Here is a 21,097-nt window from a genome sequence, read left to right as displayed (position 1 = left end):
GCGCTTATATTCTTCACAGAATCCTGAAAAAATGTATCAGGTTTTCCACAAAAATATGAAGCAGCACAACTGTTACATTGATAATCAGAAATGTTCCTTGAGCAGCAAATCACAGCATATAAGTATGATTTCTGGAGGATCATGTGACACTGAAGACTGGAGTAAATTCAGCTTTACATCACAGGAGTAAATTACATTTTACAACATATTCAAATATAAAACAGACATATTAAATTGTAGTGTTCCTGTAGCTCATTTGGTAGAGCATTGCATTATCAAGCGCAGGGTTGGGGGTTTGATTCCCCGGGAACACATGATAGGTAAAAGTTGATAGCCTGAATGCACTGTAAGTCGCGTTGGATAAAAGCGTCTGCTAAATGCATAAATATAATTTAATTTAATAATATTACTGTTTTGCTGTATTTTAGATTAAATGAATGCATTGGTTGGTGAGCAGAAGAGATTACTTTCAAAAACATAAAAAATAATACAGACCCCAACCTTTTAAACAGTAGTGTATTAAAGTTTCTTCTAGAAGAACAAGGGCAAGCAAGTCTAAGTTTTAAGATTATGCATCAACAAATGCTACCATTAAATGATTCTTCATGCATCATAATCTCCATGAGAAATCAAAACAGACCTATTTACTCTCTTAATAAACATTTTTAATATTATTGTGAAGGTTGTTCGAAAAAAAAAAACTGGTTAACTGATAAACAATCACCTATTTAGGCATTGATTTAACAAACTGCATTCTGGTATGACATATTTCTTTTTTTTACAATCCCATCAATTCTCAAATCATTCATTTATAGGTGTGTTAATTCCAACTTGTTGAGCAAATATTTTAATGAAAAATTCATGTAAATTTTAAGATATCTAGCAATGCAAAATAAAATAAAGTTATTAGTTATTCTCTTGAAGTGGAGACAATGGATGCTTTAATCCCTTAATCTGTTAACTGTCACTCACATTTATGAACATAGACTTGAAAGTCCACGATCCAAACCTACGTTTTTATCATTCATGACTGAAAACATTATGTGACATGATTTTGATTTACCATTTTCATGGTAATTCAATATTTGAATTTAAAATGTGTTTCAAAGGAGGAGTTTTGAGATTTTTAAGTTTTCAAGTGAGATATAATTTCTGATGATATCTATGGAAATGAACATGGCAATAGTTACTTTATAGGTGTGTTAATTCCAACTTGTTGAGCATTTTGATTTTGTAAAGAATTTATTTTTTTAATGAAACAAATTCATGAAAATTAAAAGATATCTAGCAATGCTAAAAAGTAATTGCAAAAAATTTCTGTACTTTCTATAATCCATTTTGATTTGTGCACAATAAACAAAGCAGTCGCAGTGCATCAACCATTACCTGTTCTCCTTATCCAGCTGGTTTAAGTCATTCTTTTTGGCCAGCTGTCTGATTTTGGCCACATCTCCGCTGAACGCAGCCTTGTGGATCTTGGCGAGGTCTTTCTCCTTCAAATCGTAGCTGGCCGACAACACGCTCCCCGTCTCCGAGGGACTGCGGGAGCCCTTCTTCTTCTTGAAGTTGAAGATTTTCTTCATGATGTGTGAAGGCACATCTCCATCAGCAGACTGTCGTTCACCTGAGCTTCAGGTCCTGATCGCCCTGCATATGTCTGATCCATCTGCTAAAAATACATCCTGTAAAGAGGATTAGAGGTAATTATTAATGAAATAAGCACACTTCTGTTTGATCATGAATGATACTCATTCAAATTACAATACTGCACAGATTTTTATTTCAAAGGGTAGATACTATGGTATAGTGGTAGTATCAGCAGGTAATATCATAGTATTTTACTTACTCATATAGCATGGTGTTTTCGATGTACTCCAATATACTTTAAAAACACTATGACAAATCGTTGGTTTTATTTTGAATAGGCTATAAACTAGGTAACTTTACAAGTATTATATTATAATCGAATGTGTTAAACATAATATCTATTAACACAGTTGTTTAAATAAATAAATAAACAAGTAAAACATTGATATTGGTCAAGAGAAGCTAACGTTAATCACCTCAGAGTGGTTAGATCGTTTAATCTGCTAGTCAATGATAGTCAAACAAACAACCTGACGAGCTCGCACACTCACCTACATTGTCGTTTCGGTGTGGGGTGTCTAGTGTTTATATTTTAGACGAAAAATAAGACACGAAAAGATTAGAAATTATGCTCGTTATCGACTAAGACGAATCGGAGGATGAGCCGTTTACGACGCTAGCAGCAAGCTAGCGGCTTCTGTTACTATGGTAACAGCGCGAAGCTCGTGTTTAATCATAATAATTAATTTTAAAATGTTGTACTAGGTACAAAACTTCTGGGAAATTTTAAGAAGTGGCAAAATGATCTGGTTTTGTGTTTAATAAAATGAACGAGATTTATATAAACAAAACGGAACTCGTTATGTTTTGCTGTGTTTTCAGACGGAATGTGCACGTCACGATGGAGGCGGGGACTTTAATGCACTCTTCCTGCGAACCTTCGGTTTGAATCAATGACAGACATGCGTATCATCCAATGAGAGCACAGCTCGTCCTTGCCTAACTGTTCTTCATTGTGATTGGCCGAGCTTGACGTGACAGACAGTCGTGTTGTTCATTAGCACACACGGATTCTTTGATCCCACCCAGAATCGGGCGGTTCGTAGCGTATTATTCGTCAGAGCAGAATTTTAAACTATTTAAACCGTTTTGAGCGGGTGGCTGAAAAACAAGAGACAGAGGAGCCGAAGACAGAAAGTAGCTTCTAATGATAAATTAACATCTGATGTTTATAAACAAAATAGAAGCAAGGATCATAACTTTGGATCATCAAGTCTTTGTTTTTGCAGTGCTATCGTGCATAAGAGGTAGATGCCGTTTAAAATGTATTATTTCGCTGTTTAAATGAGCTAAGTTAGGTTGGTTATGGATTCTTAATGAGGTCAGAAATAATTTTACGTTTTAGGTATTCGCATGCTATTTTGTGTAATTTTAAGATATTCTGACGTCACAAATGCAACAACCGAAATATGATAGATTTGTTTTATTATATAGAAGCATGTCATCTGCTGCTGTGTTCGGATTGAGTTTGGAATAAAGATTAAATTTTATAAAAATATATTTTTTAAATGTTTACGTTTTGTTATTTTGAACAAAGAAACGCGAGAGAGAGAGAGAAAAAATCAGATAATGATTTAACTCTTGAAAGTGTTAACTTAATCCTAAATGATAAGGATGCAGTAATCTATAAATCAGTGGAACGATTTTTCATTGTTTTGAGAAAAAAAACACCGTCTAATAAATGCTCAATTTCTTTGTTGTAACATTCGACAGATGTCAAATAAACGGGTTTCCATGCTACATCTGGATCCAAACGAAATGCATGTGAATATTAATGAGTCTTTAGCTCTTTGTTGTCAAGTTCACCACGGAAAAGCAAACTCGTGTTTTTCAATTTTCCCTGAAGCACAAAGTAAACAAGTGTTTTTTTTTTTCAAAATGACAACTTGACAAAATTACCCAGTGGAGTCATAATGTAAAGTCAGTTTGAGATCAGTTGCATGCATATGTTTTTTAAACCCCAAAATGCCACTCTTCACACTTGCTTTATTAGTCATGTTTGCCAAACCAAGACATTTCCTTCTGTGTTTCCAGGGTTGCCAACATGAGTTCCTTGCCGGAAGCCACACGCTCCCTTATGGAGGTTTTTAATGGAAAGCTGCAGGATTTTACCAAAGAAATAGACAATGTCCACATGGTGTGGCTGGAGGAAATCCAGCAGGAAGCCTATCGCATGTTTTCCAGGTGAGAGACCCTGTAAATATGTTGTACACTTGTGTCAGGCCCCAAATTTATTTATTGGCGTGTCACTTTGTGTGTATTTGTGAGAATCATTATTAGAAATGTTCATAAAAAAGATGTTTTGTTGTACAGTGACTTCAGCACCGAGCCAGAACTCATGCCAAAGACTCCATCACAGAAAAAGACAAACCGCCGGAAACGGGTGTCGATGGAGCTCAATGAGTCTCGCAGCAAAAGACGGTGAGGTTTTCCCATTGCCTTTATTTATTTGCATGGTACAGAAACATTTTTATAGGCTTACAGCAACAGATTTTTGATATTGTTCAAATTAAGTCGTTTATTTTTTACAATCTAGGTGGTTTTTGACAGGTCTTCTATGTTCATGAATGCATTAATTGAATATTCATTTAATTAATATTAATTTATAATTGTGCATTCCTGTAGACATAGATAAACAACACAAGAAATGGATATACATCAAACTTTTTTTAACAGAAAACTGCTTGTGATCTTACAGATTCTCTGCTATATTTAGCAGCCTTTGTGAGTAGATAAAAATATCACAAGTCAATATTTTATTTGGATTAATTGTGCAGCCCTACATTCCTGTAGATCAAACCCCAGCAACGCCAAGGTCATGGGTTTATATTCATAGGAAATGCAAGAGCTGGTCAAATGTTTACTTTGACTGTGATGAAAGTCATTTGCATTAAAGCATTTGCAAAATGCATAACTGAAATAAAACAAAAACAATCTTAGTACGAAGTTTTTCATGTTTTAAAATATGAGTCTTTGCAAAGCTCGTAAAAACTCCAGCACTATCAAAAAAAACATTATTCTGTTTGACTTTTCTTTAATATACATGAACTCAAATTGTCATGTTTTTCCTATAGTGATGTAGTTTATGATGTCATTGTCTCTCTGTAGTTTCTCCAAGGGGAAACGCAGCAACCTGCGTCGTTCCTCGGTCCAGATGACTCTGAACAGCATCTCTGAGCTTGTTTCGTCACACGTGCAGAACGACGGCTCTGAGAGCCTGATGGAGGAACCTGCTCGTCGCACGCGCCGCAACAAAACCACCGCCCCGGCTGAAACCCAACCTGTCAAGCGCAGCACCCGAAACAAAGGCGGTGCCAAAGCCAAGGAGGTGGAAGAAGTGACCGATAACATTCCAGAAGTGAAAGAAGCCGTTGAGGTGCAGGATTCAGACTCCAGTCAGCATCAGATCCTGGTGTCTGAAGCCATGGTGAGGATTCCCTCCTCGGAGCGTCTGAGTGCGGATTCACTGCTGAACGCCGGTGTGTCTCCGGGACGGTCTGCTAATAAAATCCCCATCGCTGCATCAGAGTTGCAGACGACATCTCACGAATCGACTCGGACGTCAGTTCGGCGCTCGTTGGTGGTGCGCCGTTCTCTGGTCGGCCTCAGGCATAGCATGACCCAGGAAGCTGTTCGCAGGGCGTCCCGACGCTCTTTCCTGAAGAAGAAAGCCAGACTGGGAAACTCGACCTGCAGCAGCTCCGTCAGCGGTGAGACTAAGCTAAACTATTGTCTCTTTATCATTTGTGCTGTTTAAAATTTCCCTAACTTTATGATGACATCTATGTCCTCTTTGCTCTATCCAGGGGACATTTGTATGGATGATGGTACTGAGGAAATGGAGAACAAAGAAGAACCGTGAGTGCTTTTGCTTTTTGTTTTAGTTGTTGAATCGTTTCTTTTGGGATTCAAACCCACAACCTTTCAGTTACCAGTTGAGATATTTTAAACACCCTTTAATTGCTCCGTTTTAGGAATGATGCACCGCAAATGGTGACCGAATCAGCCACTGAAACCAAACCTCAACCAGAAATCGTCCAAACTGAGGTGAGAACCAGTTTCTGCTCTGGTTTCAATTTACCTTAGCTAATAAGAGAGACACGAGACAGATTTAAGACCCATTTACACAAAGGACAATAACTACAAAGTTCTCTAAATCGTTCAAAATGTAAGCTGTATATAGCCTCAGCTATAATGATGATGTTACAGAGGAAAAATATAATTGATGATTAAAAAAAAACAAACATTTTGAAGCTGTGAACAATACAGACATTTTACAGCAATTGACTCAACCTCAAAGAGTTTGACCATTTAAAGCAGCTGAAGAGAAGACTGCAGCACACTCTTAATAAATATCCTCGTATAGAGAACTGAACAAATGTCTTTGGCCGTAAGTATTTTCATCATCAAAAATGGTTTTAAACCGGTTATTTCTATCTTTTGCTGTAGTGTCAATAGAAAATATCAGTTTACTTTCCAAACATTACTTTTGCCATTAATTGTTGTAATCCAGTGAGATTTTTGTATGCACAAGGATCTCACATTTGTAGGTATCTAGTCTTTGCTGAGGATCTGTCTCTGTGGCTCTGCATTTGACATTGAGAGCATAGGTAGTAATATAGATATACATTTTAAGATGGAAAAATGTGGTTTTACAAATGCCAGAAACATGACTTTCAATGGAAAGGTTGATGTCAAATAACACACCTAGGTTCCTAACTGATGACGAAGACTTGACAGTAGCCGTCAATTGTTAGACCGTGTTCTAGATTATTAAATTCAGATGATTTTGGTCTGATAATTAAAACTTTTTTTTTTTTATCAATTCAAACAAGTTTTACGGACTAAATTTTTAGTGAACCAGTTTATTTTTTATTTAATCAGCTATGAATAAGAAATGTATAGCTGAGTGAGTATCATCAGCATAACAGTGGGAGCTAATTGCATGTTTCCTGATGATATCTCCCAAGGGTAACATGTAAAGCGTCATGTAAAAGTAACGGTCTCAGTACTGAGCTTTGATACTTGAGATCGGTGTAATTAACTCTCCAGGATCAATTCTTTTCATTTTTTTATTTATTTATTTTTAAATGAGGTTTAATAACAGCCAGTTTGAAGGTTTTTGTTACATTTCCTAATGACAATGATGAATTAATGATATTCAGAAGAGGATCTATAGCCCCTTTCACACTGCTATAGGAACTACCAGTGACGCAAGTGTATGTTGATTGGACGAATGCATGTGGGAAAATGCTGGTAACTGCCATTTTTAAAAAGTCGGATAAATGCACAACAATTTATTTTTCACAGAGCAGTTTACAGTAGGCAACAAAAAAGAAAATGGCGATAAATGGACAATCGCAGAATTTGTGCTCTTTTCTCATACTCGATCGTATGTAGAAATGCAAGTTGCAGTAGTAGATTTTGTTGTAGTTCTATGGTTTATTGCATACATTTTATAACATGCATTTCTACGTCTACAGTCTCACGAAAGCCAGTATATCAATAAAAAACACAACTCTGTTAATGGTATCCTCCATCCTTTTGTTGTTTACGTTGCTGAATTCTGTGCTTAAATGACGTTGCTGTCCGCCGCCTTACGTCACCTATTAGTTCTAGTTTGTTAGTGTGAATGCAACCAGGAAAATCGAGAAAGAAACTAAAAGTAAGCAAATCTAGCCATTTTTTAGGATCTTCTTTTATGTAAAAGTACTTTCCTTCCATGTAATACAAAATACCTCTAGTTTTGTTTTCTTCCAGCTGCGCTCCATTTTAAGCGCTTAGGGGTGCATACAAAAGTCTCACTGGAATATTACAATTAATGGCAAAATTAATGTTTGGAAATGTAAAATTATATTTCCTACTGACACACTACAGGAAAAGATGGAACTAACTTGACTGCATTTCTCAAAAGCATCTCTAGATAAGTTGATTGTAAAGACCATTGGAAGCAATGGATCTATGATCTACATGGTGCTTTTGGGAAATGCATCTTAAAAACAATTATTTTGTTGGTTAAAATAGTAATGGCATTAGACTTGTGCAAAGTGCTAAATTTAACTTTATAGCTCTTAATGTGAACAATTGCATGGTGCAATTTTAAAATAACTGATGACTGTGTGATTTCAAAGGATCCTGAACCCGAGAAGACTGAAGTGAAGGAACCCAAGGTAAACGAAGACCAAGTTCCAGAAGAGATTGCTGAATCTCCCAGCACCACTGAGAACTATCGCTTCACGCGATCCATGGCTCGTACTTCAGAAACCGGTGCATGTCTAACATATCTGCTGATATTATATACCAAACGTATTCTGGGGCTGACAAGTAAGATTTAAATTATTTGTTATCCTGTTATAGATGACAGTGGAGGGTCAAAATCCAAAGGAGATGGCCGGTGAGCAAACCGTTAATTAGTTTTCCTCATTATAGTAAATGGTTAACATTTGTTTTTTACTAGTCTTTGTGCTTTTCTGTCAGGCCTACACGTTTAGGCTTAAAGCGTCTCGCAGCACAGGAAATCAACACACCCAAGAAGAAACAATCTCCTCCAAAGAAGTGCCTCACGGTATGAGCATCTCTGACCACAGTAATGGTGCCCATCCACCAAAATTAATCCATTATGAAGCCAAAACCGTCTTTTGAGAAATGCTTTCCTCAGAAGTCCACATTACAATTGTCTGTGGTTTTCTGCATTCGTAAAAAAAAATTTAAATGATTTGTGGCTAGCTTCTTGAGGATTGGATTAACAAGTCTTCAATCAGACCAGTCAATGTATTATGTGTCCATTTGTTGTAGAGTGTGGCTCCACACATGCGCTCGTTCATGCACACTGTGCAGAAGAACCAGATGCTGATGATGACGCCTGGCTCTCTGGGACGCAGCAACATCATGAAGTCCTTCATCAAACAATCTGCCACCAAAACTGACGTCAAGGTGAGCAGGGATATTTTTGTGTTTCTGAGTAGTCTAATACACTGTGCTGCTAGAAATGAAGAAGTTGTTTTAGTAGGTAATTGTACTTCCTGTCTTTCCCTCTCAGTTGGGCTCTGGATCTGTGGTGAGTATAACCCAGTGAATCAGAGTCGGTCAAAACTATTTATTTCTGTTTGACTGTTCCTGCATTATGAGAGGTCATTGTTTGTTGGTTACTTAACACTACCGTTCAAACGTTTATGGGTTGGTAATATTTTTATGGTTTTTATTGGTTATTCAGCAAGTTTGCATTAAATTGGTAAAAAAAATTGAGCTGTTTTTTTATCATTATTATTAATTAAAAAGAACATTCCTCCATTTGCACAACAATTAAGAAGCTCAACATGTTTTCAACATTGATAATAATCAGAAATGTTTCTTGAGCAGTAAATCTGCATATTATACTGATTTCTGAAGATCATGTGACACTGAAGACTGGAGGAATGATGCTGAAAATACAGCTGTGCATCACAGGAATTTCATTTTTAAATATTCAAATAGAAAAGTTATTTTAAATAGTATTATTTTACAGTATTACAGTTTTTACTGGATTTATTAAATGCAGCCTTGGTGAGTAGAAGAGGAAATGGAGAACAAAGAAGTATTACTGGTCCCAAACCTTTAAACGGTAGAGAAACACTTTTAATGGGCACTTTGTCTCTAAACCGAAATGGATCTGCCACTGTACCATTCAGACTTTGTCCGATTAACCTTATCACTCATGTGGTGTATGGATGTGTGTCTTTGTGCATTGGGAAGTTCACATACACCCCTTTTTGTATCCGAGATATCCATCTGTATTTTTTAATCACTGCTTTTCACATAAAGCAAAAGAACCTGTCCTCATGTGTTTAACTCAAGCTTTCATCATCATCATCGTTTAAAACCTGAGTCACTCACTTAGTTGCTCCAAGGTTTATGTTTGTTTGTTTTTATGATTACTCTAAAATTGTCACTTTTCCTCAAGGAGCGAGAACGGCAGAAGTGGGACGCCTTGAACAAGAAAATAGAACAAGAGAACGAACGAAAGAAGAAGATCGAGGAGGAGAGACGAATGAAACAGGAAGAAATTAAAAGGTGGGAAAGTTTCGTATATGCATTAGCCTTTGATCGATTTGGGACTATTCAATAAAGCTGAAATATTGATCTAGTTTCAATGTGAATTCAAATCAGGACTCAAAAGTGAATTCTGTCCGCTTTAGGAAGCGGGACGAGCGTTTGAAACGGGTTGTTGAGGCTCGAGTGAAAGGTGAAAAGGAGAAGGAGCAAGAAAAGAAAAAGAAGATTGAAGAAAAGATGGCACAGCTGGAGAAGAAAAATGACATGGTGCTGAAAAAAAAACCTTAGTAACTTTTATAGTGTTAAGTGCAGTGTTACGTTTTTCATCAACTCTATTGTTTCTCTCTCTCTCTCTCTCTCTCTCGCTCTCTCAGCTGCGTGTTGAGCGTTTGGCTGAGGAGAAAGCCAAGAGGAAGGTGGCCACTAAACGACAGGAAGACCTGGAGCTGCGCAAAAAACAGGAAGAGGCAGCCAGACAAAAGAAACTTCAGCAAGTTGTAAGTCAACCTGAACAATGAAAGTGGAGAGTCCAAGTTTAAAGAAATTCTGTGTAGGTCATGGATGACCAACAAATAATGAATTTATGCATTTAGCAGACGCTTTTATCCGACTTACAGTGCATTCAGGCTATCAACTTTTACCTATCATGTGTTCCCGGGGAATCGAACCCCCAACCCTGCGCTTGATAACGCAATACTCTACCACTTGAGCTACAGGAACACTAGAAAGTTATACTTTCTAGAATGAAAGTGTGCTTATTTTTGCAACAACTTTTCAGTCCAATAGCAAGTAATATAGAAACTGATATGATAGATGTATTTTATCTATAGATTTACGTTTTAGAAAACATTTCTCATGCTTTTTTTTTTTTTTTTTTTTTGAACTGTAATATTATGAAATATTACATTTTAAAATTGATAATTTGAAATAAAAATCTAGAAATGTTTTTATTGGCACCTTGTATCAATTTAATGCATTCATGAATAAAAGTGATTTTTATATATATATATATATACATACACACACCAAACTTGTATAATTTATTGAATTTTATTATTTGTTGCTAATTGTAGTTCATGTACTTAAACTTAACCGTTTTAATCGTTTACTTTCTTGTCTTTTTCTTCAGGAGGAAGAGGAGCAGCGACACCAGGAGATGCTGGCCAAACGCAAGGCTGAAGAGGAGCGAGAGAAGGCTCGTAAACTGGCCGAGGCCACACGCGCTCTGGAGCTGAAGAAAGAACAAGAGCGGGAGAAAGAGAGGGAGCGTGAACGAGAGCGGGAAAGAGAACGCGAGCGAGAGCGAGAAAGACAGGCTGCAGCTGAGAAGTTGGTGTTAATTTTCTGTGCATGTTTAAAATGATACAAGGACATTTAAAGATACTAAATATGCATGTTTGTGTCTTGCAGAGAAAGACTAGAGCGAGAGAAGGCTATCGCTCTTCAGAAGGAACTGGAGAGAGCAGCCAGAGAGAAAGAGAGGAGGGAGCTGGAGGAGGAGAAGAGGAAGATGGTGAGAGTTCTGTTGTTTGTTATCCAAATGACGGTTGATTGGTGCTTTTCCTATTTCTGTCATGTGGCATGTCATTTGTCCAAAATCAAGCTCCTTGTTACTATATATTAAACGTGATGCCTTCTGCTGTACTGCACTAATTTTTATTCATTTATTTATTAAGGACAGATTATCTACAATTATGTAAGGTGTAGTACCTGACACTTGTGTTACATAACCATCCCAAAATCCTATCAAATGTGTTCCTTTAACAGGAAGAGCAGAGAAAGGCTGAAGAGGAGAGAGAAGCTGAACGGAGACGTGCTGCTGCAGCCTGTGCCCCGGCGCTCCCTACAGCTACAGCACAGGTGAAGTCCGTTTGTTCGGGTTTTAACCATTATGTACTCTTATAGTATTTTGTAATTTTTAATTAGCTGTGTGTGTGTGTGTGTGTGTGTGTGTGTGTGTGACCCTTGAGTGTCAATTTTTCGAATTTGAGGTGTATGCATCATCTGAAAGCTGAATAAATGATCTCTCCATTGATGTGTGGTTTGTTAGGAAGACTATATTTGGCTGAGACGCAACTAATTGAAAATCTGGAATCTGAAGGTGCAAAAAAAAAAAAAAAACATCTGTAAAGTTGTTCAAATTAATTCTTAGCAATGCGTATTACTAATCAAACAATTAAGTTTTGATTTTTTTTTTTTATAAAATATCCTCATGGAACATGATTTTCACTTAATATCCTAATGATTTTTGACGTAAATAAAAATCATTAATTCTGCCCCATACTAAGTATTGTTGGCTATTGCTATAAATATACCCCAGAGACTTCAGACTACTTTTGTGCTTCAGGGTCACACACACACATATATATATATATATATATATATATATATATATATATATATATATACATACATATATATATATATTGTGCTTCAGGGTGATTATTATTATATTTTTTTTTTTTTTGGTTGTGTGTGTATATTATAAACTTTATTTTATTTTTTTCATTTATAACTTATATCTGGAAGAATCGAAATCCATTTTAAAGTGCTTTTTTATTTTATTTTTTATTTTATCAACAGGTCTCTGCCACAAAAACGCATGCAGCTAATGTGCTCAACACAACTGTAACTAAGAGTTCGGCTCTAAACACGACTGTAGACATTGAGGTAAAGACCTTTGCTTTCCCAGATCTTTCCATGCTGTTCATTTGTGTTGTACTAAATGCTAAGTATTTAATAAACGTACTAAAGCTCTTGTTCCACCTCCGTAGAGCTCTCTTCTGAAAACTCCAGTAGGGAAAGGAGCAGCTCACAATAAGACCGTAGATCACGGAGCTGGACTAAACGTGACCGTGGACATTGAGGTCAGAGCAGCGGTTGTTTGTCTTTTCCCCCATGCTGAAGTATGGAAAATGTTGGATAAAATTACTAAGCACAAAATAGTTCCCAGTAAATGAAATCAATGCAGTCTTAAATTTCCACTTGGGATATTTTTTCCTTGTAATATAATCCACTGACGACGACAACTTCTAAATTAGTTTTTCTGTTTGCTTAGAAACACAAAAACCAATCTCAGCTGGTTTCTGACCCCATCTCGTTTTATGTTTATTTCCCAGCAATCTCCACAGTCATACCAGATCACCCCTAAAGGCCAGAAAGTGACTGTTTTAGTGAATCCTGAAGATTACGGGATGGATCAGAACAGTGATGACTCCACAGATGATGAATCTGCGCCCAGGAAACCCATCCCATCCTGGGCTGAGGGTATGACACTTCTTGGCAACTACTGGAAATGTGTTTTTATAGTTTGGATATACCATTGTAACGCTTAGCATGAACTATCAGCTCATATTTATTCTGTAGTGTCTACACCATTGCTACTCTATAATGATGTGTGTTTTGTACAGGTATGCAGTTGCAGCAAGCCATCATGAAGCACTATTACAATCCACTGGATCTCAATTCATATTTCGGAGAACCTGAACCGCCCAAACTGGAGACGATCTTCAGGCGGACCAAGCCTCGCTTCTTTAAACGCACTAGTTCTGCTGTATGGCATTCTCCACCACGTTTGGGAAATCTGGGCAATTAATAAGCAGATGTACTTTTTTTGTGTGTGTTTTTCCTACTTTTATTCTGTCGTATTTTTTATGTTGTTGTCTTTTATTCTCGAAGCACACTGTAATAAAGCCTTTTAAAAATATATATATATGTAAGTAGGTTAGATTTTTGGGGGAAAGAGCAGAATGTGTAATTTAGATTACATAAAAGAAGATGGGTTTGATGGGAGTTTTCTGACACTGAGGGCAAATGGAGACGGGCTTGGTTTAATTAACCTCCCCATTATTCTTTTTTTTTTTTAATGGGACTACTTTGTCACCCATGTATTTAAATATAGCATCACATGTAATAAATTTGAACGTGTACACATGAGCTGCTACCAATGTGATGATGTAGAAAATATGGGTATGGCGTTTGCATACAAAATTCACTTCATGGAGCGTGTCAGAAATACTCTGGACTGTTAATAAAAGGTGTAATTTCTAAATGTGTGTTCAATTACTTTTAGTAGTTCATTATGGATGTCTAAATTTCTTTGACATAAACGTACATTTAATTCATAGCATTTTAATATTTTTAATAACAATGGAAATTAAGAGCCAATTTGCCATTTTAAGATTGACTGTTAGCCTGCATTATAAAATCTACTTTTAAGTATTTTCTCAAATATTGAACTGATTTTTGTAATTTAATGTAACATTATAGAAAGGAGTGAGACAGACAATCATTAAGAAAATCACGAAACAAATATAATATTTGTAATTTAACTATCATTTTATAGACATTGGTACAGATCTTCACATTTGCTCAAACTGGAGTATAAAACTTAAATTAGGCGTATTTTTACTTGGTGATTATAACTCCGCACATCTACAAGAGGTCTGCTAAACATCGCTTGATCTGAAAGCATCTGTGCAAACAAATGATAGAGACGTCTTTAAGATGTAAACATTATAAATCACATAGACATCTTCTAAACGTCTACTTAACATCTGATTGGAAACTTCCTATAGATATATTGCAGATGAGCAAACACTAAAAATACGTCTTGAAGATGTAAATACAAGACGTATTTTATTCCTCTTTATTTTCTATCTTGAAACCCACCACAGACTTGAATGACCAGCAGAAATGTGTACTTCTGGCTGTAAAGTGTTTTGATAAACATCCAAAAGTATACGCTGAGAAAAGGCATTTGCTAAATGTATAATTATGTTAGTGACTCTGGCTAGAATCTCCAAGACGGTTCTGGATTACGGACAGTGCGCATGCGCAGATAACGGCAGTCCCTCCTCTCATGAACGCGCACCCCAGTGGAAAGTTTCATCGTCACTGACGGCGTCGCGCATCCAAGGGACAGCAATCATCAGAGAGAACGATCTGAAATCAACACGCAGGTACGTTAGCGATTAAAACACGTTTATTATTGGAATAAACAGAGCTGGCTGTGTTATGATTGGTCACTGGTTTACTGCTCGTTTTGCTTTATAATAACAGGTGCAGTTGACGGCCACACGCCTAATATAGTCCCGCTATTTTAAAGCTCTTGTGAATTTATGTGGGACAAGCGGACTGATGTTTTTTTTATATTTATTATGAATGAGAATTTCGACACTCTACATGTTTACATGTGATATACAATAGCCTACTTTCCTTAACCATTTGTTAAATAATTAAGTAATGTTGTGTAAAAAGAAAACAAAACAATTGCGTGTTGTCTTTGGCGATATTATATTGAATTCTGTTTGATACTGTCGAATATATGTAGTATTTAGATTACATTTTGTACTGAGCATCTTTATAGACTGTATGAAAACAGATCTTGACGTAAAGCCGTGAAAAGATGTCGGACATGGCCTCCGTACAATGACAGTTACACAAATACACACACACACACACACACACACACACACACACACAGACTTTTCATTCCTGTCACGCAGGTACCAAGATATTCAGAGGAACGTGATAAACAGACTGTTTTTAGATTGTTAAACTACATCATCATTGTGAAATAATGCAGGATGACGTCACAACTTTTGTTACCATAAATCTGCGCACTGTAGATGTGACCGGGGCTAGTTGTCACGCTTTTGCTCCAGTTAAATTTTGATAGGATTGGATTATTTTTGGAGTCAAATTCTGTAGAGACACAAACTACAAGGTCTTGACTATTCTGAGAAAACAAAAGGAAAGAAATGGTTCAAGTTTACACTATTGCAGGGCATGTTTTCACAATGCATGGTGATAATCGTTATAATAGCTAAAAAAAATAAAAGACAAAAGACAAAACATTGTTTTGACCAACAAATATTGTAATAAATATATAATTTTTAACATTTAAAAAAAAAAGTGACAACTTGCCCCACCCCAAAATTTATGGAAAATGCCCTTGCACTGAGATAACACAGTTCAGTTCAGTAAAAGTTCTTAATTTTCCTTCAAATCTTTCATTATGTATGAATGTGTGTCAGTATGTTTTATTTTGGTCATGCAACCTATGTATTGAAAGTAAGTGATAAAACATAGGAACACTTGCCATGTTTCCTTGTGGCTCAGTGGTAGATTATTGTGTTAATAGGGCAAAAAGATCATTGGTTTGATTCCCAGGGAACACCCATACTGGTAAAAAAATATATAATAATTATAGCCTGAATGCACTGTAAGTTGCTTTGGATAAAAGCGTCTGATAAATGTAAATTGGTAAAAGTTTGCAATTCAAGTTGTCTACACAGATTTGCAGTGAAAAATAAAAATAAAGTAGAATATGAAGGAGAGAGAATGGTTAATTGCTGGTGTTCTGTTGCACATCTATTATGACTCATCCTCCTGAACTTTCCCTTGCCTTTTATTGTGCACTCTCACTGGCTGTAGGTTGACGCCAATATCATTTCCAGTCAAAACACTTCACAGTTATTTACACATCTCATTTCACAATTTTGAAAATAATCTCTTTTCATTGAACCTCTCTCTCTTTTTCAGAAATGGGTCGCCTAACAGTAGTGTTTCTCTGTATGGCTCTTGTGGTGTCAGGTGAGGCCAAACGAGGGAGTGGCAGTAAAGGTGGACTCGGCTGGGGCAAAAGTAGCGGAAGCTCAAACAAAGGTGGAAGCAGCACAGGAAGCCAAGGTAGCAGCAGCAATAAAGGCACTTCATCACGTGGCGGGACACACTCGTCCCCTGGAAACTATCCTAGGCAACCTCAAGTACCAAACCAGAATCCACCGCCCTACCCTGGTACTGGTGGTGGGTATCCGCCGCAGGGCAGATATCCACCAGCAGGCTCTAACCCAGGTCAAGGATACCCCAACCAAGGTAGCTACCCAGGACGTGGTGGCAATCCAGCCCAAGGTGGTTATCCCGCCCAAGGTGGTTACCCGCCCCAAGGTGGTTACCCCGCTCAAGGTGGTTACCCACAAGGTAACTACCCAGGGCGTAGTGGTTACCCAGCACAAGGTGGTTACCCAGGGGGAGGATCATATCCAGGAGCAGGTTCGAACCCCAACAGGTACCCTGGACAAGCCGGAGGATATGGAAATCCTTACCCAGCTGGAGGCTCTTATCCAGGTTATCCAGTCCGTGGAGGTTCCAGCCCTAACCAGTTTGGTGGAGGTGTTGCAGGAGCAGGTGCAGGTGGATATCCAGGAGCGGCACAATATCCTTACTGGAACCCCAACAACAAAATCATGAGCCCAAGATACGGTGGCAACTACGGTGGCTATGGACAGGGCGGCAGATCACCTTTCGCCCAGTCAGTGCAGAACATGGGTATGGCCCCTTCATATAAATCACAGGGGTTTGGCAAGCAGGCAATTATGGCGGCTGGGGTTGGGGCAGTGGCTGGTATGGCTATAGGATACGGCCTCGGAAGTTTCCCCCGCCCCCGTTTTAGTTTCCACAACCCACAGGAGGAATACTACTACAATAACTACATGTACAAACGTTACGGCCAGCCTCCTCCTGAAGGTAGCGTGAATGGGAACACAAACTCTCAAGGTCGAAGCCCAGGCGATGCTGGATCGACTTCTGCCGGACAAGGAAACATTAACCCTCATGACATCTTCCAGAATCCTCCACCACAGTCCTATGATAGCTTCATGGACAAGTGTATTAAGAGGACAGACTTGCTCCGAGAGAAAACGGATGGAAGATCGAGAAGATCCATTGACTTTGTTGAGGCTCAAGCAGCAGATGTTGACGATGATCCTACTGGTGCTCAAGAAAACACCACAGGCAACAATAGCACTGCAGAAAGAGACACAGCCAGAAACTCTTCATTTGTAACGTCAAGCCCACCTGAAACACCAAGTGAAGCTCAAAAGCAAACCCAGGACAAAATTTCTGATGGTGATGATGATTATGATGACACAGTTAGCATTATGGAGATCGGCTATCCTGTGCTGATTGAGCAAATGAAAGCACGCCGTTGTGTCGAGCTCTACATGGTCTATGCTGAACAGCATGCAGAAAAACAGATACAAGATCGCATTAACAGTAGTGGTGACATACCTGGACCCTTCAACCATGGAGTCATGCTACTCTTTACTAGCATTCTGTCGCTAATCTTCAGTGTCCCTTTTCTTCACTGAAATTCTGGAAAAAGTTACACATAAAGCCATCGAGTCAGACTGAGAACTGGATCGTCCGCACCCATCACATGTTATCTGAGGAATTTGTCTAGGATGTTTAGAGACTTTGGACAAGGTATTGGACACCTCTAACAATGACTCCTATATAGTTACTCTACTAAATTGCAACATGAGCCACCTAACAATATGTCATGAGCCCACATCTTAGAGCAATTTCTAAAGTAACTAAAAACTTTTGCAGACATCTACTTTTTACAGTGTTCACATTCCATCACTGCCACATTATTGCATGTGTTTTGGTGAACCGCATGTCGCATGAACCCTTTATTATCTTCAGTTTAAACAAAATTGTGCATGGCATTGGCATTTGACTTATTGTTTTCCTGTGGCAACAACAATTACAACTAACCGTGATTATTTTGTTGTAGCTTGGTTCTGTTCTCATGGCAGTTCTTTTGAGAACAGATCTGTTCTCTGTTCTGATGGCAAACCTATATGTGTAGTAATATTTTGTGTTGTAGTGTTATCTTTGATTGTTTGGACTTTTAACTTAGAGATTAACTTTCTACTGATGTATTTATTTATTTTAAATTCTAATTATAAACATAATGTTTTTACACAGTCCTCCACTGTTAGCTTTAGTATTTATATTTTTTAGGGGACATTCCCAAAGAATGTGTTTTTGTATTCCACTCCATTGTTTTTCTGTATAAACATAGACTAGACGGACGTCTTTGACCATTAAATCTTTTTGAAGTAGAAACATAAACACTGCATTTTCAAAATGCAGTATCAAATAAAAAACTAATTAAAACACACAGACACACACACACACACACACACAGTCTCCATTTCCTTGTGTTTTTATTTCATTCCGTCTTCTCTGCGTCTTATGTTTTAAAACGTTAAAACTCTCTCTGTGTGAGTGTTTTTGTGATCATAACTGTTTGGTTTTTAACTGTGTATGTCCTATAGTTTAATTCATATCAGATGTACATGAAATATAACACTAATGCAGGTCAGCTCAATGAGATAAAACAGCATTTTATATAAAGCTGGATCTTTATTAGTTGCTTGGTGCTGTGGTTTCTCTGAATATAAGTGCTGAACATTCAAGTAGATTATCATCATAGCTTGGCACTTTGCTAAATCATTTATCTAAAAACACTGGATGACCAGTAGAAGGCAATGCTTAACGCCTTTATTGTTATGCCTTTGAGATGTTGTGAATGTTGAAAGTGTGTATAATGTTACCATCACCGTGATTAAAGTGATTAAATGCACCTTAGTTCTGTGTCTGCCTATTTACTTTTTAATTTTTAGAAAAGTCATTGCCCTCATTATTGAAACCCGTAAATTTGGCCTACTGTTTGTTCCAATTCTTGTTTACAGATGCCTCTTGATATCCATTGCAGAATCTGGTCCCTGAAGCAAAACTAGTTTCTCCCTGTTATGGTGCAATGTCTCGTGATGGTTTCTTTGATATCCATTCAAGTGTACTTGATATCCTCATGTTGACATATTCACAACTTAATTATACCCTAAGTGGAAAATTGCAAGCCTGTTGTGGTTATAAGACAATGAGGATTGACAGTTCAAATACAGGACTAATTACGTTAAAACATGTAAAAGCGAAAGCTGTCAGAACCATTTATCATCACCGGGGTTTTGGGATAAAAATTAACCCCTTGGGATGAAGACTTCAGCACAACAATGAATCACGGGAGATGAAAATCCCATATTTGGTGATCATTACTGTGGTTAATCAGGCGCATACACACAAAAACAAACAGAGATCATAATATGTTTCTGTTAATGATGTAATTTGAGACATCATACATGCCACCGAGATCACACATGAGACACTGACACATGCCACAAACAGATAAACTCCAAAAAAAAGCATTAAAAAATTGGCAATATTAAGAGGTTTTAGCATTTCCAATTAATGTATCTGTATGTATATATATATATATATATATATATATATATAGTGTAGTAAAGTGGAGACCCATTCCACATAATAATATTCATTAAAACTGTATGTTAACATGTAGGAGCTTGCTGCATGAATCCGTGAGTAAGCTACAGTTTACAAATCCATGGGAACGGATTGCGAAAGTGCGCGCGCAGATTATGAATTCGTGGGCACAGATTCAAAAACCGAGGGTACGGTTTACAAAATCTGAGCGCAAAGATTGGAAATTCATGGGCTAGGATAGGACATTAGAACCAGAAAGACACAACTTACATTTGACTAAAAGGTTTTTGTCTTTATGCTCAACTAAAGTAAAATAATGAGCACATTTCCACTTTGAGGTGTTGCTCTTGCCTTGACTCGCCATGACTGCCGCACATACTCGAATAAACGGAAACACGCACACAGTGCGTCTTTGTGTTTACAGTGGTTGGCATCCACTAATCCTACAATGCGTCGCTATTGCAAGCAGGTTGGGCTGCACTTCAGTCAAAATAAATTCATTTTTAAAAAATAACGGCAATGTACCATATGGTAATGGTAACGGAGTTAATTTATTTAAAAAGTAATGCGTGACATTACGCGTAACTGCCCAACACTGGACAACACTCTTAAGCTGTGTTCACACCAAACACAAATAGAGTGTCTGGCGCGAATGATTTCAATGTTAAATCAATGCAAAGGTGCGTTTAAGCGCGTCTGGAGATCTCGCGGCGCGAATGGGGCTTTAGGCCGGCGACACACTGGATGCGTGGCGCAAGCGTCTCAGCCGCGTGGCGTGTCGGTTTTTAATTCGGCTCCCATGTTAACAGGTTAGAGCTTACAGACCGCCTGCGTGAGACGCGCGGAAAACGCGTGCAAGCTAGAAATAGAATCGACGCCTATTTTTACAGCGACACGCGGTTTTAATAGGAAAATGTGTTTTTATGTCATTTTGTACACTAATACATATGAATTCATGATATTTTGATATTTGAAAGTCTATAGGTTGACATAAATTCAGATATAAATGTATGAAACGCGCGTTTTTACTGCAGATCACACGTCGAGGACGCGCGTTTTGATACACAAAACGCGCGTTATTTTGCCAAATCGCGAGCAGGCGTTTGTGACCACTTTGGCTTGCCATACGATTTCGCGTCTGCCGCCCGAGTTGAACATTTTTAACTTTGGCGTCAATTCGCGCCGCGTTAACCAATCAGCAGGAATACCCTTCTCCACTCATCAGTGGTGGACAGTAACGGAGTAGCTTTACTTCGTTACTGTACTTAAGTAAATTTTTCAAGTA

At 37.8% G+C, this 21,097-nt stretch overlaps 3 protein-coding genes across 4 annotated transcripts in view; 2 read left to right on the top strand and 1 right to left on the bottom strand.

Annotated features, from left to right (window-relative positions):
- The window catches only part of LOC113066570 (ankyrin repeat domain-containing protein 26-like), a 36,204-nt gene extending 34,121 nt beyond the window's left edge, over positions 1 to 2,083 (bottom strand). The window contains 2 exon segments of the mRNA XM_026238466.1: positions 1,387 to 1,682; positions 2,064 to 2,083. Of these exon segments, the coding sequence (XP_026094251.1) occupies positions 1,387 to 1,583 (197 nt within the window). The 5' untranslated portion in view covers positions 1,584 to 1,682; positions 2,064 to 2,083.
- Positions 2,084 to 2,730: 647 nt separating this feature from the next.
- On the top strand, positions 2,731 to 13,403 carry LOC113066571 (inner centromere protein-like). 2 transcript variants are annotated; one of them, XM_026238467.1, is made up of 21 exons: positions 2,731 to 2,894; positions 3,682 to 3,831; positions 3,961 to 4,068; positions 4,756 to 5,357; positions 5,454 to 5,505; positions 5,622 to 5,694; positions 7,779 to 7,914; positions 8,005 to 8,041; positions 8,125 to 8,212; positions 8,443 to 8,580; positions 8,687 to 8,704; positions 9,587 to 9,696; positions 9,822 to 9,945; positions 10,053 to 10,175; positions 10,808 to 11,007; positions 11,089 to 11,191; positions 11,446 to 11,538; positions 12,262 to 12,348; positions 12,453 to 12,545; positions 12,798 to 12,945; positions 13,089 to 13,403. In XM_026238467.1, exons 2-21 carry the CDS (start codon positions 3,692 to 3,694, stop codon positions 13,271 to 13,273), a joined length of 2,658 nt encoding a protein of 885 aa, XP_026094252.1. In that variant the 5' UTR covers positions 2,731 to 2,894; positions 3,682 to 3,691; the 3' UTR covers positions 13,274 to 13,403. The 2 variants fall into 2 exon arrangements, with proteins under 2 accessions (XP_026094252.1, XP_026094253.1); XM_026238468.1 differs by lacking the exon at positions 8,687 to 8,704 and having other exon boundaries at positions 2,732 to 2,894.
- Positions 13,404 to 14,531: 1,128 nt separating this feature from the next.
- LOC113066569 (loricrin-like) lies at positions 14,532 to 19,119 on the top strand. Its single transcript, XM_026238465.1, has 2 exons — positions 14,532 to 14,639; positions 16,225 to 19,119. Exon 2 carries the CDS (start codon positions 16,227 to 16,229, stop codon positions 17,829 to 17,831), a length of 1,605 nt encoding a protein of 534 aa, XP_026094250.1. The 5' UTR covers positions 14,532 to 14,639; positions 16,225 to 16,226; the 3' UTR covers positions 17,832 to 19,119.
- The last annotated feature ends 1,978 nt before the right edge of the window (positions 19,120 to 21,097 follow it).

Source organism: Carassius auratus, chromosome 50 (genome assembly GCF_003368295.1).
Source record: "Carassius auratus strain Wakin chromosome 50, ASM336829v1, whole genome shotgun sequence".
Classification (NCBI taxonomy): domain Eukaryota; kingdom Metazoa; phylum Chordata; class Actinopteri; order Cypriniformes; family Cyprinidae; genus Carassius; species Carassius auratus.
This window is presented reverse-complemented; position numbering and strand designations above follow the sequence as displayed.

What these genes read in the sequence shown, in the direction of transcription:
- LOC113066571 (XM_026238467.1), top strand. Translation starts at nt 3,692, where the DNA reads ATGAGTTCCTTGCCGGAAGCCACACGCTCCCTTATGGAGGTTTTTAAT. An exon ending in CAGAAATCGTCCAAACTGAG is followed by an intron (nt 5,695 to 7,778) that starts GTGAGAACCAGT and finishes GTGATTTCAAAG; the next exon opens with GATCCTGAACCCGAGAAGAC. An exon ending in AGACAGGCTGCAGCTGAGAA is followed by an intron (nt 11,008 to 11,088) that starts GTTGGTGTTAAT and finishes TGTGTCTTGCAG; the next exon opens with AGAAAGACTAGAGCGAGAGA.
- LOC113066569 (XM_026238465.1), top strand. Translation starts at nt 16,227, where the DNA reads ATGGGTCGCCTAACAGTAGTGTTTCTCTGTATGGCTCTTGTGGTGTCA.